General features: G+C 41.3%; 1 protein-coding gene and 1 long non-coding RNA gene across 8 annotated transcripts in view; one reads left to right on the top strand and one right to left on the bottom strand.

The window, feature by feature from the left end:
• The window catches only part of LOC118537363 (uncharacterized), a 50,264-nt gene that overhangs the window by 24,084 nt on the left and 7,425 nt on the right, over nucleotides 1-18,755 (top strand). For 2 of the 4 annotated variants that reach the window (XR_013449264.1, XR_013449263.1), the window contains exon 4: nucleotides 413-507. This is a non-coding gene — a long non-coding RNA (uncharacterized LOC118537363). Of the gene's footprint in view, nucleotides 1-412; nucleotides 508-1,431; nucleotides 1,512-3,216; nucleotides 3,375-5,965; nucleotides 6,377-18,755 lie in introns of those variants that run through there. The other 2 variants (XR_013449261.1, XR_013449262.1) reach the window with 2 other exon arrangements.
• IRAK3 (interleukin 1 receptor associated kinase 3) overlaps nucleotides 11,787-18,755 on the bottom strand; it is a 60,738-nt gene continuing 53,769 nt past the window's right edge. For all 4 annotated transcript variants that reach the window (XM_036094722.2, XM_078076232.1, XM_036094720.2 and 1 more), the window contains 4 exons: nucleotides 16,204-16,402; nucleotides 15,874-15,936; nucleotides 15,621-15,785; nucleotides 11,787-13,825 (listed from right to left, as the gene is read on the bottom strand). In XM_036094722.2, coding sequence (XP_035950615.1) covers nucleotides 13,310-13,825; nucleotides 15,621-15,785; nucleotides 15,874-15,936; nucleotides 16,204-16,402 — 943 coding nt within the window. In that variant the 3' untranslated portion in view covers nucleotides 11,787-13,309. The remainder of the gene's footprint in view (nucleotides 13,826-15,620; nucleotides 15,786-15,873; nucleotides 15,937-16,203; nucleotides 16,403-18,755) is intronic.

Here is an 18,755-nt window from a genome sequence, read left to right as displayed (position 1 = left end):
ACAATTATTAGGTATTTCCATATAGAAAAGTATAACAAGAAGCCCATCAGATTAGACCAATAAGACTGAGGTTGAATTTCTGCCTGTTTACTGACAAATTATAAGACCTTGATAGTCACTCAACTCTTTTAAATCTTGTTGACAATGAAGTGGAAATACATCATAGTTTCCTTGGAAAGACTATTTCTGTAATACATGAGATGGTCTCAAGCTTATTCATTGAGAAATACTTAAGATCAACTAATTCTCCTGTACCATATCATACTGTGTCATATATAACTTGCCTATTAGGAGACAATACACTAATAAGTTGACTTGAGAATTCAATTCTCTGGACCATTATACTTTTCATTATAAAGTAGAAAATTGGTATGCTTATTTTTATCAAACTCCATGAACTTGATCATTGCAGATCTGCCACTGAGAGATAAGTCCATTCCAAGGAGACTGAAGAATTCTAGTCCCTGAGATGGCAAGGCTAAGATGGATTCCCAAAAACTCACTAAGGTCAGTGCCGCCTTGGTGGAAGCCAGTCTGGGGTATCAGTCAGTCCTATTGGGTGTGACTTGCTTTCTTTAAACTCCACCAGACAATGAACAAAATATTTTATTAAGTTTTTATTTATTCAGTAGACATCAATGAGTATCTAATTTCATACCCTGGAGGAGATCACAGTCTTAACTCCAAAAAGAGACACAAATATTATGGTAATGATTACAAACAATAAGCAAAATGCAAAAGTGGATGAAGGTCTAAATTAGTGAGAGAGAACAGAGGAGAGGAAGTTTGGGAAGGATTCATGGAGGAAGTCATATTTATGCTAGATCATGAATGGTATATAAAGATGTACCTAGCTGAAGGTAGGGTGGGGAAAGGATAGCATTCCAGACAGTTGGACCAGCATGTGCTGAGGCATGGAAATGAGAAGGGACATGGTATGATTTAGGAATCATGACAAATTTAGTGGGACTAGACCAAAAGATACAAAGTCAATGGAAAGGAGCAGGAAGGAGGTTGGAATTTATGATAGATACATAGTTTGGGATCAGTTTATGCAAGTCATTTTACCCTATTTAAAGGAGCTTGGATCTATCTTTTATTCAAGATAGAGAAACATTATGTTTGAAAGTGAGATAAGATCAGTTGATTGGATTTACTCCTAAAGATTTTTTAATTACTGGAAAGACCTGAAAGAGGATACTTGGTGAAGTGCCTCATGGTTCTGAAGTTGACTTCATCCTGTAGAGCACTTTTTATCAACAATTTTGTGGATAAAGTAACTTCATCAAATTGGCCAATAATGCAAGCCTGAAAAAAAAGGGGGGGGGCTAAAAGTTTGGATGACTGAATTAAAAATTTGAAGGACTAGCTAATTCAACCATTCTAAAAATGTTTATTGAACACCTATTATGTTTCCGGAAACTTTCTAAGTGCTGGGGATCCAGTGAACACTTCAAAGTCCTTGGCTTCGTGGAGTTTATATCCTAGGGAAGAAGATTGATGATAAACAAGTAAGTGTATAAAATAGTGTCATGCACTGACAAATGAATTGAAGGAAACTGATACATTATCAAAGGGGAGAGGGAGTAATGGCAGAGAGCGAAATTCTGGGGGAAGAGCGGTCCAGGCAGAGGAACAGCAAGTGCAAGAGTCCTGAGGTGGGAACAAGGTTGGCACGCAGGGAGGCTAGCATGGCTGTGGCTGGCGAACGACAGGGAGAGTGATAAGAAATGGAGTCAGACAGGGGCTACTCAAAATGCTGTATCAGTGATTCAGAACAAACCAGACAGCCCTGAACCACAGCGTATATGGAGTCACCTAAAAATAGTTGGACAGTGTTAGGATAATAAAAATATAATAAGTTCTGGGTTTTATTTTGTGAAAATCAATCACACAAGGAAACGATGAAGGAGATATATGCTATCAGCAGTTTATGTGAAAAAGATCTCAAGGCCTTGGTAGGTCCACAAGCTCTGTGAGAGCTCATATGAAGTGATGGCTTTAACAGACACACGGACCCACACTTAGCACCAACTTAGACTAAAGTAACAGAAGTATACCCAAATTAAATAACAGAATAAACTAATATTCATTTTACATACAATATTTAAAGTATAACATTTGATTTGGTATGATAAATTTTAAGAGAGCTATTGATGATTTAAAATGTTTCCCATTATTCGATGACAAAGATGCTGAGAAAAATAAAAATACCCACTCATATATCTTTTTTCGGCTTCTCATCTCGTCTGTTCTGAGCTCTGCTTATTCATGTATTTATGTATTTATGTATGTATGTATGTATGTATGTACTTACTCCCTCTACACCCAACGTGGGACTCGAACTCACAACCCTAAGATCAAGAGTTGTATGCTCCACCAACTGAGCCAGCCAGCTGCCCCATGAGCTCTGCTCATTTAAAACTCTTAGTTCTGAAGTGAGAAATGATCCCATCTGGACACAGTGGTTTTATCAACCGGGAGGTTGAGACTGCTATTTTGGGCTCTGCATGCCACTGAGCCAAGAAGAAAGACGTAGGTTATTATCCCGGTTCTGGCTATTGATTGTAGCTCTCAAGCGGGGAAATCAGACTGGTGAGCACAGGGAGGACAGGGAGGCTTATGGCTGGAATCCAGGGAACTCTACCTACTAACAGTTCCATAGCCAGTGATGAAAGCTAGCGTGCAGTCATAGCGCTCATAAAGACCGCTGACGTCTCACACCCTTTAGGGATGAAGATTTGGTTCACACCGTCAGGGAGGGGACCCTACACAACCAATGTTAGCTGGCCGAGGCCACGGGGAACGTGGAAGGAGAGTGACATTGCAGCCTGTGACAAATTACAGAAACAAAGACTAGAGCAGCCGTGTAGGTTTCTTTTGTTTTGTATGTATTTGTGTATATTCACCAACTACTGATTTTCCCTCTCTCTCTTCCTATAGTATATAAGAAGTGTTGGTGATGGTTGCCTTTATTCTTAGAAATTTTAGGCAGAAGATAGATTAAAATCACCTGGAGACAGAGATCATGAGTGATGAGATCCTGTGCCTCCTTTTTTGAAAGAGTGACAGCATCTTCAATTAGTTAAGGAATATTTGTGCGATATCGTTATTGTTACTGGAAGTGTGAACGTAAGGTAGAAATGTGAGAATAAATGCTGAATAGCCAAAGGGCAGGATTTGTCTGTTCTTGCCCTTCTGTGCTTTCCTTTGTAGTTTAGAGAAAACTGCATCTCCTGGATGCCCCTGACAGCTGGCTCCTCACTATGGAATGTAGAAGAACAGGAAAAGCCTTTTCTTTCTCTGCTACTTGTTGGGCCCCTGGCAGCAACGTAGGGGCTGCACAGGTGGTGGTCCGGTCCACGGTCCTGCTTTCCTCCGTGGCAGCACCGTTCCAGAAGCATCAGCAGCAAGCTCTCTGCAGCCTCAGCAGAACAGTGGTCATGGGCTCTTGGTTACACCTTGTCTCTTTTTTCTCCTCCATCCAGAACCGTGAGAATGGCTTCCTGTAGTTATTAGTCTCTGGATAATTTCACATTTTCCTTTTTTTTTTCTCTTCTAGCCTTTCCAACCTTTTGATAAGCAATTCCCAATAAAAATTCCATCTGTTCGAAATAACTAGTAGGGCTTCTATTTCTCCATAAGGACAGACACTGATACAGATGAACCCCTGGCTCAACCTATGCAAAGAGAAACATGGAATAGATGGGGAGGGAAAGGATGGTCCATTGACAGGCCAGGAAAACTGGAGAGATCAGATAATAGGATGTCTTTATCAAGTGCAGGACAACATCCTACGATTTCTGAGGTGTAGCAGCTGCAGGTAAGAATGGGGTCCAGAGTGTGCCTTGGAAATAGTGGCTGAAGAAGAGTGGAGGTGTCGTTTCAGTGGGATTGATGAGATCATTTAACTGTGATGCAGGGACGCTACTTGGTTCACTCAAATGGCCATTGACACAAGGACCAATGATGCTGGGATATGAGATAGGGAGAGAGATGAGGACATGCCAGACCATGTCTTATAAAATATGGTAATAATTTTTTTATTAGAGAAATACCTTTTATTTATTTATTTATTTATTTCAGAGAGAGAGAGTGTGAGTGGAGGGAGGGGCAGAGAGAGAGAGGGAGAGAAATCCTCAAGCAGGCTCCCTGCTGAGCACGAAGCCAGACACAGGGCCCGATCCCAGGACCCTGAGATCATGACCTGATCAAGAGCTGGAGGCTTAACTGAAGGAGTCCCCCAGGCACCCCTAGAGAAATACCTTTTCATAGCCAAGACAGGATACCAGTAATCACATGAATTATTTCCCCCTCTTCAAACTGCTGGACAAATGCGTAATGAAAATGTCACAGATTGCTCTGCCTTCTGTCTCAAGCAATAGCCTTAGAGCTGCGGGCAGTGACTTAATATGAACATGCACACTTGGCTTTGTAAGCATACTGGAATCTTACATTTTCCTCCAGGTGCATAAAATAGAAATAATAAAGGTCACAGATTAATATTTGCCTTTGGCTGAAGTCACTGCCACTCTTTAAAAAAAAACCCCGTGCTACAAACATAAAATAAAAAGAAATATCACAAGATCCAATGTTTAATGGTCCAGCAAGTGCACTATAATTAGCCGATACACTTTCAGGATGACATGAAATTATCTTTAGTGAATAATGGGATTAAGAAGAAGAGTACCAGAAGTTATGCATGCTTCTCCCAAATGTGCTGTGGGAATGACTTCATTTTACACTATATTTATGTATTAGATTCCTTAACATCTCTCTCTCTCTTTTTTTTTTTTAGAGAGAGAGAGAGAGTGCAGGTGCATGAGAAGGGGGAGGGGCAAAGAGAGAGGGAGAGAGAAAATCTCAAGCAGGCTCCACGCCCAGCACAGAGCCTGATGCAGGGCTCCATCTCACCACCACCCTGACATCAAGACCTGAGCCAAAATCAAGAGTCAGACGCTTAACTGCCTGAACCACCCAGGCGCCCCTCCTTAACCTCTCTTTTGTCGACATCTTTGCAGTGATGGTACAGTGGTATTACCTGGAGTTTCTCTTCCGGGGAACACAAAAATAGCAGCAACACATTCATTTGGTATCAAGAGAACAAAATTTGTGGCAGTGTTATGCCCTTAAGAAGCCAGCACTAATTTATCTTTTAGCTGGATTTGCCTGGGAAGTGTTTATATCATATTTACACCCTCTGTAACTTATGCCCACAAAACCGTCCCTCCAGATAGAACTCATTAGAATTGGTATTTTACCCTGGAGTCCACTTTGCTATTTCCCTTTATAATTAATGTATCGGGGGCCCCATTAGCATTGTTACATAGGCTCCAACTCTACCAGCTGGAGAAAAACACTGTATTTAGTCACATGTTCTCTGCACTAAGTTTTCTTTTCAACTGGTAACTACAGCCCCGAGTCCACTAAATTCAGCAAGTTAAAAATTTTATGTAGGCTAAAAAGGGATAGTGGGACACAAGTCTGAGGAATGAATACTTGATGATTAAAAATCTGTCTCTCCAGGGGTGCCTGGGTGGCTTAGTCAGTTAAGCGTCTGCCTTCATCTCAGGTCATGATCCCAGGGTCCTGGGGTCGAGTCCCACATTGGGCTCCCTGCTCAGTGGGAAGCCTGCTTCTCCCTCTCCCACTCCCCCAGCTTGTGTTCCCTCTCTCGCTGTATCTCTGTCAAATAAATAAATAAAATCTTAAAAAAAAACTATCTCTCCAAAGATCTTTTTTTTTTTTTTAATTTAACTGTAGGCTACTCCTTGAGGTACTGATTTGTAAGTATAGAGCTGAAGGATAATTTTTTAAGATTTTACCAAAATCAACTAATATTTAATTATAAAGCATTCTCAGCTGTGCACTGTGATCTGTTCTCTACTCTTTTGTATTTCAGCTTGTCTGGTTTTTACATCTTGGATTGCTTTTCTGTAAGTCCTCTCAAAACTTGTTATTTCAGGGGATACCAGACAGATCTATGTGGGAGCTTCAGCCACGAAGGTTGGAAGACAGAAATAATAAAGGACAATGGAATGGAAGATTATTGGTAGTTGCCGGTTGTTACAGGGGGCGCAACAAAGCAAAGAGCCAGGCAAATGTAGAAATGTATAGAATATATTTTCCAACATAAAAATAGCTTTATTATTTTCTGGTAACAAAAATGATACATGCTCATTATAAAAATTTCAAATACACAAAAATCACCCAAACACCATAGTCTGCAAAAGACGTCATTTTTGGCAAAGATCTCTATATGAAACACATACTATTTTAAAATATACAGTATTATAAATGGGCCCATATTGAACATATTATTCTATAGCCTCCTTTTTCATTTGCTAATATTTCAGGTACAAATTTCCATAGCAATAAACAAGACCTAAATAATTTTTAACGATAGTCATATATGACTCAATGGTATATATGTGCTAGAATTTATTTAATCCATTTTCTATTAAAGGATATTTAGGCTGTTTCCAAAGTTTGTTATTGTTGTTGTTTCAAGATTTATTTATTTGAGAGAGAGAGAGAGAAAACAAGCAGGAGGGGCAGAGGGAGAGGGAGAGAGAATCTCAAGCAGACTCTGCACTGAGCATGGAGCTCGACACAGGGCTTGATCTCACAGTCCTGAGATCATGACCTGAGCCGAAATCAAGAGTGAGATGCTTAACCGACTGTGTGACCCAGGCATCTCCGCCAAAGTTTTAAAATCATAAACATCATAAAGTACTTCTTTACCCTCATGTTTACATACTTGTGTAATTTTTTTCATTAGGATAAAATCTAAACAAATTGCTGGGTAAAAGTATATCATTTAAATTTTTGATACATATTGCCAAATTTGATACATACTGTCTTCTAGAAAGTTGTACCAATTTTCACTCCTGTCAAGAATGAACAAGAATGCCCCTTTGCTCATATTCTTATAAATTACTTTAATATTTGCCAACCTGGGAGGATACAATTAATGCAAATAAAATAATAAACATATTTATTACCATTTATATTTTCAAATAGGGGATACCTTTAATTTTTAAGTTACCCCTTTTCAGAGCAGATATTTTCCTGGATTTGAACAGAGAGTCTTCGGTTTGCATCCCCATTCCAATATTGGTGTGACTCCGGACAAGAGTCATTTTTTTTAATATCATTTTTGCTGATCTTATAGTAACAGAACCCAGCTCAGTAGGCATTCAAAGCATAAATGATGAATGCATCTACCACACTATTAGACATCTCAATTTTTTTTTTTTTAAGATTTTATTTATTTGACAGAGAGAGCACAAGCAGAGGGAGACAGAGGGAGAAGCAGACTCCCCGCTGAGCAAGGAGCCCGATGTGGGACTCGATCCCAGGACCCTGGGATCACGACCAGGGCCAAAGGCAGCCGCTTAACCGACTGAGCCACCCAGGCGTCCCTAGACACCTCAGTGTTAACTGAATCTCAATCTCCCTCCCACAAGTAAGCTCTTTCTACCTGCTTACCCTCCATTGCAATCAATGTTGCTCTATAGGAAATATTAAAATTAAGGAGCCCATAAAAGACTTTGGAAATATTTCCTTGCTATTTATAGAGATAACCACAAAGTTTTCAATGAGACAGATGACATCAAGAAGAAGGCTCTGAAGTGAAGATTTGGTAGGCAATGTAGATCTTTGGAGCAAAAGTGTTTCCCAAGAAAATACTTGCATGTCAAGTTCAATAGACCATCAAGTATATATAAATAATTTGACAGAAAGATGGAAACAAAATATCACAAATATCAGTTTATCCCCTATCAAAATGTTGGTTTACTATTGCTTAGAAATGGTTTGGGAATATTTTCCACCATGAAGCAAATTTATAAGCAATGTACACAATGTCTAATTCCTCTTTCCAAAGATATCTCAGATATTAATATTTGACATTAATAACTTTTTATCCACAAATAGCAGGATGGAAACATCTAAGCTAATGAGTGCTGGTAGTATGGATAATAGAAAGATTCACTTTGGGTGCAAGGTAGATGACAGTCTTGATACCTTGATATCAAAGATTTGAAGATGTTTTAAAGGACTATTTGGTTCACACACTTTACAAATACTTATTGGGCCGTATTACGTGCCAGGTACCCTGCTAGTTGTTAGACATACAAAAAGGAGCAGGATATCGCCCCTGCCTTCAAGGAAGTTTCAGTTTTGTGGAGAAGAGAGAAGTCAACAATTCTATGATGGGGTGATAGGAAGGCGAGGTAAGTGTAGGTGCTCAGAGTCCTTAAAAGAAGCCAGTTGAAGATGCCATCAGTAGCCAGATAAATGTCCTGAAGAAATCCCAGGTCAGTGGAAGAATAGGGTCTGTTATGACTGCTACAAGACACGCCATACCACCTCATGCACACTAAGAGAAAAGCAGCAAGCTACCCTGGAGACATCAGCTGTCCAACAGGGTAAGGAGAAACCTCTGCGAATCCCTAGAAAGAGCTGGCGAAGAAGCCAGAGTCTAAGTCCAGATAACACCCTGAGATAGCTCCGTGAGGCTGGTCTCTGAGTGCCACCAGTGAGCACTAGAATCAAGACTAAAATTCTCCCATGGTAGTTTCCTTTCACCCATGCATTCATTTATTCACTCGAACATAAGCTCCATGAGGGCAGGGATCTTTGTTGGGTGTGATCTTCACTGTGTCCCCAGCTCCCAGAACAGTGCCTGACACAAAGGAAGCTGTTGATAAATACTCATTCAGTGAATGAATGGTTGGATCAGCGAATATATTTAACTCACATCTAAGGACTGTAGACGTGGGTAACTGTTAACAGAGGAGCAGGATAGTGAAAAAAGGCAGAAGACCTGGCAAGGCTTGTGTGCTTACTGAACACTTGTAGAATCAACGAATGACTTTTCACATCAGAGCTTGAATCTACGGGGGCTTCTTTGTACAGTGTGGAGTACGAGAAAGAGCGTGGGCCTTGAAATCAGACAGATGTGCATTCAAATCCCAACTCTTCCAGATCTGGGAGTACCTCAGGCACATTCCTTAACCTCTCTAAGTCAGTCTTCTCATCCCTAAAATGGGATTTGGACCTTCGGGGTGGCTGCGAAGGATAAAGAGGAAAAAACACGGAAAGCTCTGGACCCAGCTCCCTTTGCTCTCACCCATCCTTCCGGCCCCAGAGCCGGTGTTGTGCAGAGCTCTGGGAGAGTGCTGGGTCCCCAATCCCTGGATGTCCATCCTGGACCCCCGTTTCTATTTCTTCTCCTCCCTCTCTCTCTCCAGCAAACTTCCCCAAAAAGCCTTCCTTCCCCTCTCGAAAGTGCACAGTAACCTCCTCACCCTTTTACTTTCAGTTCCATTGGTTTGGGGTTCAAATAACAGATGTCACCAAACTGTTGAGTGGGCTAGTTGCCTTCTCCTCTTTCCTCTGTATCCTAGGAGCCAATACAGTGCCTGGATTCTGGCAGATGCTTAGTAGATGCTACTCATGGTAACCCTCACTTCCTATACTCACCACACCTCAGGTCATAAAAGCTGTTTTACACAGGCTAACGTACCACCCCATGAAACTACACCATTATGCCGTGAGTCGCAGATCATTATAACAATTCTCAAGAAGTCAATAAAAGTGATAATGCCAGAAATCCCATACCTATTTTCAAAAACAACAAAATATTTTCTCTATGCTTTGGGGCCTTATAAAATGGGACAAAAACCTAACAAGTAAATAGGATCGGCCTTGGGGATTGCCCATGGTGCATTATGAGGATGAAAATGAGCAGAATTCTTTACTAATTCATGTTTGCTGATCAAAGGGAACACTTGGAGGCTCATTCTTGGTTTCTTTGTGTACCCGAGTCTCCACCTCATGAAGCCATGGAGGTGTCCTCCCATTGCCCATAGCGGGATGCAAGATTAAATTCCTATCAATTAACACTTATTAACACACCCACCAGAAGGCAAATCAAGGAGGACTGGATCACACAAATTCTTCTCATTTCCAGCCACACTGACATCTGCTTGCCATATCATTGATCAGGTTATTGCCAGCTAATCTGACTTGCTCTATAAGATGTCCAAAGTAGTCATACCCTAGAAAGGTGACCTCATCAAAAAAGATTATTGATTAACAATATTTCTAGGGGCACCTGGGTGGCTCAGTCGTTAAGCGTCTGCCTTCGGCTCAGGTCATGATCCCAGGGTCCTGAGATCGAGCCCCACATCGGGCTTCCTGCTCAGCGGGAAGCCTGCTTCTCCCTCTCCCACTCCCCCTGCTTGTGTTCCCTCTCTCGCTGTGTCTGTCAAATAAATAAATAAATAAATAAATAAAAACAATATTTCTAGAGCTCCTACTCCAATTAAGCAGAATCCTAAGTAATAGGGTAAATATAAAAGAATTTTTAAAAATGATTACTCTCTCAAAAAACATACACCTAGATGGCAAGGTAGAATCTACTGATCGATAACCATTGGAGAACACTTTAAAGCAGTGGTTCTCGAAGAGAGGTCTACACAAGCAGCAGCATGAGCAGCAGTGGGAACTTGTCAGAAAGCCAAATTCCTAACCCCAGAACCACTGCATCAGAAACTGGGTGGGGTCCAGCAATTTGTGTTTTTAACAAGACTTCCACATCATTTGGATGCACACTAAAATTTGAGAAACACTGCTTTAAGTCAAATAAGCACATTCAAATCAACATAATTCCAACAGACTACAAATGTGCTGAGCCATGGTTGGGGGCTTGTGTTAATCACAGCTTCCTTTATGACCTCTCATTGAAGGTACTGGGAGGTCCAGATTCAAAGTGAAAAACAGTTTAACATAAAGTCAATTCTTGATTGTCTTGATTACCTCTTTTGAGTTATTAGTGGCAACTTCACACAATCCCAGGCCAATTTCCCCAATTCAGCCAAAATACTTTCAGACTTTCAGACTATATTTCTAAGATAAGCTAAATCAGCTTCATAATGGCTTACAGTATATAAAGCCACACATCAAAGACTTTTATGCTTCCTTTCATTAACATGTATAATCAAGAGTTTCCAAACTAGGACAGGTCACAAGAATTGAAATCATACAAAGTCTAGTGCAACCCTTTGCCTCTACTAGTTTTGGCACATGGGCAATTTGGGAGCATTGTCAACACATGCCATGAACATAAGGGGAAGACCGCAAGGGGCAGTCAGGGCCCCTGAGGACCAGCCTGAGCATGACCTCTCCCAACTGCTTCCCTGAGCCTTTATGTGGCCTGCCAATCAAACTAAGGCTTTCAACCTCACCATGAGGCCCTTTTTCCCAGAATTATAGCTTCATGTTTCTGACCTTGGTCTGTTAACCTGACCCTGATTCCTGATGACTTCCTTCTTTAATCATGTGTTCTTAAATCTGGACTCCAATCTGACTATGATTAACCCAACCCTACTAATTCACAAAGAAGGAAAGAAAAGGAAGAAAAGTGCATGAGCCTATTCCTTTGATGCGCAGAAGACTAGAGATCTACCCTTTTATTATAAATGTTCTAGAGAGGGAAATTCCATTAACCCCGTGGAAATGGTTTTCTTGGAATGTTTCCATCCATCATCATAAAGACAGTCCTTATCCCCACTTTATTCAGCAATGTTTACTAGCTGAATTTTTTATTATGTGGGTTCTTAGAGATAATTTAATTCAACTTCACTTGTAAGCAAACAACAGCTGTGTACAGGCTACCATGCTAGGCCTTGAAGAGATGGCCCCGACATACTCAGAGTCTGATAGAGTAATGTCTCCTCCCCCCACCCCACCCCCCCGCACCACCCCTCCCCCCTACTCCCCCACCTCCTTGCAAGATATTCATGTCCTAATCACAGAAACTTGTGAATTACTTTACAGGAGAAAAGAGACATTGCAGATGTGATTAAGTTAAGGGTCTTGAGATGCAGAGATTTCCATGGATTATCTGAGTTGTCCCAATGCAATCACAAGGATCCTGACTAGAGGCAGGAGGGCCAAAGTAAGAGAAAGAGGTGATGAAGAAAAGGTCAAAGAGAAAAAGAAAGAGAAATCTAGATTCAAAGATGCCACATCGCTGGATTTGAGGATGGAGGAAGAGGCCACAAGGCAAAGAATGCAGGCAGTCTCTAGAAGCTAGAAAAGGCAAGGGAATGAATTCTCCCCTAGAGCCTCCAGAAAGAATGCTGAGGACTTCTGACCTCCAGAATTGTAAAATAATTAACATATATATATATACCCAACATGGGGCTCGAACTCACGACCCTGAGATCAGGAGCGGATGCTCTACCGAATGAGCCAGTCAGGCACCCCAACTTATATTGTTTTAACCCACTAAGTTTGTCATAATTTATTATAGCAACAATAGGACATTAATACAGGTAGTTTACAACCTAGTAAGAGAGAAGATGGCATAGGTAACTTTGGTACAATTCAGAAAGTGACAAGTATATAATAGAAACACAAAAACAATGCTATGGAAATGCTGATGAAGCGAGTACTTCTGGCTGGGGGAAGCTTCCCAGAAGACGCAGTTCTGCTGGGCCTTGATGGACTGGGTAGGATTTCAACAGGGGGAGACCCAGTAAACAGGAGGAGTAAAGGCACAGAGTTGGCAGGTATAGGATCAAATAAAAAGCTGACCTAGGCCCTTGTGACCAGCCATTTTCTCAGAAACAAAATTTACTTGATTAAAATTTCATAAATTCTACTCAGGATTATGAATGTCAAATTCATTCCTAAGTTTGTAAAAAAAAATTGTAATAATAGCTAACAACTATATGATATGTGATAAACTATCCTAACAGCTTAAATACAGAAATCCAGATCTTGGGCAAGAATCCCCTCTCTACAGAGAACATGTCATAGTCAAGAGTGAATCTGGCTCATTTTCAGGCAGGCAGGCTTGACAGGGATGAGCAGAAAAAATACTAAGTGTTAATTAAACAAAAAGGTAATTCTTTAAAAAGGCATCTGTTAACATTTACAAATTAGACAGTTCCTACGACCTTCGTGAGCAAGCTAAACAGAACAATGGGATTTAACTGAACTGAACCTACTTAGCAGACTGGAGGCTCTGAGGGCTCATGCTGCTGATGATGAAGAAGACAGGAGAATCCAGTCCCTTTTTTGGTAGGTTTTGTTTGTCTGAGGTCAGAGCTCATGATCTTAAGTAATTTTGACCGGCTCTAATTTAGCCAAAGTGTAAGCCTAGGAATTGGGAAGGAAGGAATAGCATTGTCCAGATTATTGATCTGCATGCCCCAAACTCACCATTGATAGTCCTCATAGCATGACTTACGGTGACAATGTTTTCCCAAGATGGTACCTGTACTCAGGCGCCTTAGCAATACTTGCTTTCTTCTTTATCTTCTGGTGAAATCGATTCCCTTTTGTGCGGTTCACATTCGTTCCAGGAGAATTCGCAGGAACAGCTGGTCTCCACTGGGCTGCTCCTGTAAGAATGGCCTGGAGCTTCTGCAGAAGGGTCCATAAATGTACCATAGGCCCTTGGGTCCTGGGATAGAGCTGAATGCTTTGGAGGCCAATTTTCTTGACAAGAAGAACTGGGCCTGTTGCAGGCATCCTCATTTCTCTCACTGCCTGTCTTTCTGTCAAAGCCCAGAAACGTAACCTCAGACTGGCTACATTCAAATGGAACTTTCTGAGTCACTCCATCTTTTCTCGAACCTTTATCATGAGGTGGTGAACGATTATTCTGGTTTTCATCATCTTCCACTGGAATACTTGGTACGTTCTCCAAGAACAGAGGAGAAGGACACCTGAAGGACTTTAGAGAGGTGGGAGGATCCTCAGCAAAATATAACCTGGCTTGAGTACTTTCAAGAGTGGTTAGGACCTAGTTAACCAAGAAGCAAAGAAACATTTGCATTAAGCTTCCATAACCTCTCCTTTCACCTTTTTTCTATCTACCTATTAAGGAATATTCTCTTATTTTCATGAAATAAGTTCAACTATAGAGTTCTGAATGGGAAGGTATTATTAAAGATTAGCTAAACCCTTTCAGTTTCATGAGTAAATTAAAAGACTTGAAGCTAAGTATAAAAGAAACCGCACTAAAGTAAATATCAAGAGACCTGAGTTGAGGCTTAGATTCGCCACCAACTCTGTGTGACCTGGGGTGAGTTTCTGTACATTTTTTACTTCAACCTTAATATGCGGAGTACTAGAAAGGGTCAGGGTACAGGGGATCCAATCTGTAGTTCTCAAATGTCAGAATTACCTACAGGAGCCTTCTTAAAATACAGATTCCCTTGGCCCCAACCTATAGATCGTCACCGACAAAATATGAAGATAGGGGCCCAGGAATCTATATTTAAAAAGCTTCTCACTTGATTTGGATGTGCGGCCCAAAGTGAGAACTTTTGACCAGATTTAAAAGAACATGTAACATCCCTTCACGCACACATGCAATTTTTAAAAATACATTTAGAGAGCTTTACTATTTACAAAGTGCTTTCACACACATTATCTCATTTAATCTGCACAAACACTATTATTCCCATGTTACAGATAATAAAGCTGAGGCTCAGATAAAGGGAATAAATATCAAGAGCCAGTAAGGAGCAGATGTGTTGCTTGACCTCAGATCTGGCTCCCAGTTCCATGTTTCTTCCACTATGTATCTCAAAGCTCTTTTTGGCCCCAAGATTCCAGGTCACATAGCTCTTACTGGTGGTGCCACGCCTAAAATATAGCTCTCCTGACTCCCAGGCCAGTGCTCCTTACATTCTGATTATGCTGACCTCTTGTTTAAAACCCTTTCGTGGCTCTACAATAGACTCAGGATAAAACCCCAAATCCCAGAATGGAATTCATGTCCCTCTATCACCTGGAACCTTCTATTATTTTAAGCACTCCAGCTTTTCCCTCACCATATTCCACTTCCATGAACTGCCTGCTGTATTAGTGTCATAAAATCCATCACCTCTGAGGTTTGCAGGTATAGATTCTCTCGACTAAAATGTCCTCTATCCTTACTGCTGCCTAAATTCACCCTGTTCTTTAGACTATAGCTCAGCCATCACCTCCATCGACAAGCTTCCTTCACTTGGCTGGTATGTGTTCTGACTCTACGTTCCCATTTGACCTGGGCTTCCACCTATCATTACGCTTATCTCTCCGTACTGAAATGCCACGTTACCTAATCTGACTCTCACTTTGGACTGTGAGTTTGAGGGCAGCAACTATATCTTGATTACTGGTGTACCCTCAGCACCCAGGACCAAGTCTGGCACATGCAAAGTAAGCACTAGCTAAGTATCTGTTGAACAAATAAGCAAATCAATGCATGGATGATTAAATTGATGAGTAAATTTAAAAAATCAATAGAAGAAATATGTAATGCATTTTTAATAGACCAGATCTCTAAATGAGCGTTGAATAAATTCTCTCCAAACTACTCACTTAAGTCTTTTCATTAAAATTACTCATTTAAGTCCCACCCAACAATGACCTCTCTACCAGAGTACCAAATAATGTGACTTGTGACTTGGAAAAACTATGAGGTTAGAATTCTGTGTTAGGGGCTGGATTTGCCTCATTGATAAAGAATTCACTCAGACACAATTTATCCAATTTAGATTTTCCATGGTTTTGTGGGCTTGGTTTTGAATAAAATCATGTGTACGCACTTCATCCATTGATGGTCTTAACTTTGCCCGCGTGGTAGCACACTGGCCTGCCAATGAGAAGAGCTTGGCAGAGAAATTCCGAGGACAGGGATGCACTTTCTTATCTAGAAATGAAAGACATGAATCGAGGCCTCTCTTCTCCATCAACTCCATAAGGAGATCCCTCTAGGAAGAGAAGAAGACAACTTTATCTTTCAGAACTCTACCCCAAAAATGACCGAGAGATAGGAACAGAGATGAAGACAATTCTCACCAGCTGGATATGCTTTGGATCATCTAACACCACTTTACAACCTGTCAGAACTTCCATTATTACCTATAGGGAATATAGAGAAAGTCAGCTACATATGTTAAATATATACATAGAATTAGTTGCAGCGATTAACCTTGACAATAGGTAACGTTCGTTCTAATTAATGACTATATTTTACTATTTGACTGATTACATAAAATTAATGTATAAGACAATGAGTAACAGGAAATCAATAGGTCTAAAAGTGAAAGCCCTTAAAAAAATTCTTAGAATTTAGAGCATTCCTGGCGGTAAGCTTTCCTCCTTTGTTGACTGGTACTTGGTACTCACAATCCCAAAGCTATAGACGTCCGTTTTAATGGAAAGTTTGCCCTGTCGGATGTACTCTTCGGGCATATACCACAGATGTTTACTGCTGCCGCTGGTCATGCTTATGGTAGAGCTCTGATGGTCCAGGTGGGGTCGGAAGTGTGCCATGCCAAAATCAGTTAGTTTGGGGTGGAACTGATCATCCAAGAGTATGTTTGCACTAAAATTGTAATCAAGGACAAACAAGACAAAAACATAAAGGCATTCCGGTGAAAAACAAAATGACAAACTCACCTTCATATCTGGTTAATTCCAAACGCTGACAACACAAAGCCATACATAATTTTCTATGAATTAGAGGGCATCTTCTCATTTTTCTTAAAGTATAAATACAAGTATTATATAAAACTCTAAAATGAAAACCTGGGGCGCCTGAGTGGCTCAATCAGTTGAGTGACTGACTCTTGAGTTCAGCTCAGATGGTGATCTCAGGGTCCTGGGATCAAGCGCTGTCGGGCTCCGTGCTCAGCAGGGAGTCTGCTTGGGATTCTCTCTCTCCCTCCGCCCCTCCCCCCATTCATGCGCATGCTGTCTCTCGCACTCTCACTTTCAAATAAATAACTCTCTAAAAAAATAAAATGAAAACCTGACCTAAGAACAGTGGACTTTTCAAATTTATAGATACATGTAGGGAGTTGGTGGATAAAGCTGATCCTTTGCCAATAGGAGAAACTAAAGTTAAGCAAAGTAGCTTTCCTTGTGCTCTTCTGATACATAATGAGAACATGAAGTGGGTTTTAATCAGCTAATAATCAAATACCTGTTACGTGCCCAGAGCTGTGCTGTGGAATGTCCAGCCTATCAGCAGAGAGCCACTAACCTGCAATGAGGTGAGGAATCTTTGGTAGCTCTGCCTTAAGGATAAACCTAGTCCACTGTCCCATCTCTATGGACTTTCTATGGAGTAAAGGCAAAAATGTCTTTGGGACTTATTTAAAATACAAATATCTGCAGAGGTAAAGGCTAAGTGCCTAAAGTCAGTTTTAGCTACCTGTCACATTAAAAGCCTTAATAATCACTTAACATCTTGGCTGACAGGTAAGCATCAGCTTACTTTTACCTTCAAAGGGCTGCCACAGCAGGGATGCAAAAGGCTAAGCCCACGCATTTCACATGGCCCCCACTGGCGTGAGTCCCGCCTCTGTCTTACCCTGGCTCCGTGACCGCAGCTGGCTAACTTCACCCCCTACGCCTCAGTGTCATTTTCCTCACAAGTGAAATGAGGCAAACAACAGAACTCACAGAACTGAACACAAACAGCCTACTACCCGGCATACAATAATGCCCAATAAAATGGTAGGGAAGATGAAAATCAGTAACGAATCATAAGGGAGCAGATGGATATTGACAAAACAGGTGGGTGGGCCAAGAGAAAGTAATCTATTTCTCACTTCTGCGTGGGGGCTCTTCAGAGCTTACTTTTTGTTCCCTGAAACCAAAGCTTCTAATACTAGGCCTGCCTATCCAAAACGCAAGTGGTATATTTGTAGTGCTACACGTTGTTATTAAAAGTGGTAACAGCGGGGCGCCGGGGTTGCACAGTCAGTGAAGCGTCCGACTCTTGATTTCAGCTCAAGTTGTGGCCTCAAGGTCATGGGATCGAGCCCCTCGATGGGCTCCATGCTCAGTGCAGAGTCTGCTTGAGATTCTCTCTCCCTCTCCCTCTGCCCCTCCCGCTCATCTCTCTGTCTCTCTAAAATAAAGAAATCTTAAAAAAAAAAAAGTGGTAATAGCTATGGGATAAGAACAAGAAATTCTTAATCCTGAACAAATACTGGTTCTTACAAAAGTTCCAGAAGTCCCTTGCTCGCCCTGTGTAGGTAGGCTGACAGGCAGAACCTAGTTTCATAGGTCTGAATTGCAGGTGTCCTAATAATCCAGAGTACTCAGAGTCCTAGTTCTGTTTTGAGGATTCAAAGCTGAGACCTTTAAGAATTCTAGCCCGGGGTTGCCTAGGTGGCTTAGTCGGTTGGGTGTCTGCCCTCTGCTCAGGTCATGGTTTCCAGGTCCTGGGATTGAGTCCCATGTCGGGCTCTCTGCTCAGTGGGGAGTCTGCTTCTCTCTCTCTCTCCCTCTGCCCCTCCCCACTGCTCGTTCTCTCTCTCTCTCTCAGAGAGAAATCTTTAAATCTTTAAAAAAAGAAAAAAAGAAGAAGAAGAAGAAGAAAGAATTCTAGCCCGGAGTTTGTCTAGAACCGAGTTAACAACAGACAGCATGAAGACATTTCTCAGGACCCTTTAAGGATCCAGAACACATTCTAAACTTGATGTCACTCTCTGTCTTTAAGGGTGGCAGGAGAATTGCAAAATCCAAAGAGCCCACCTCATGTATCAGTCCCAAGGCTCTTACCTGTTGTGTGATCCTTGCATTTATGAGAACCTCAGAGAGGGCCCAGCCCTCCAGACTTGTATCAATAATCACAGTCCTCATTTTTCTCCTGGCCTTGTCTTTTCTCCGTATATTTCAGACCTGGCGGCTCCTAAGGCCAGCCTGGGTCCCGCACATCTAGGGCA

This window comes from Halichoerus grypus, chromosome 6 (genome assembly GCF_964656455.1).
Source record: "Halichoerus grypus chromosome 6, mHalGry1.hap1.1, whole genome shotgun sequence".
Classification (NCBI taxonomy): Eukaryota; Metazoa; Chordata; class Mammalia; order Carnivora; family Phocidae; genus Halichoerus; species Halichoerus grypus.
The sequence above is the reverse complement of the archived record's forward strand: the minus strand, read 5'-3'. Positions and strand labels throughout refer to the sequence as shown.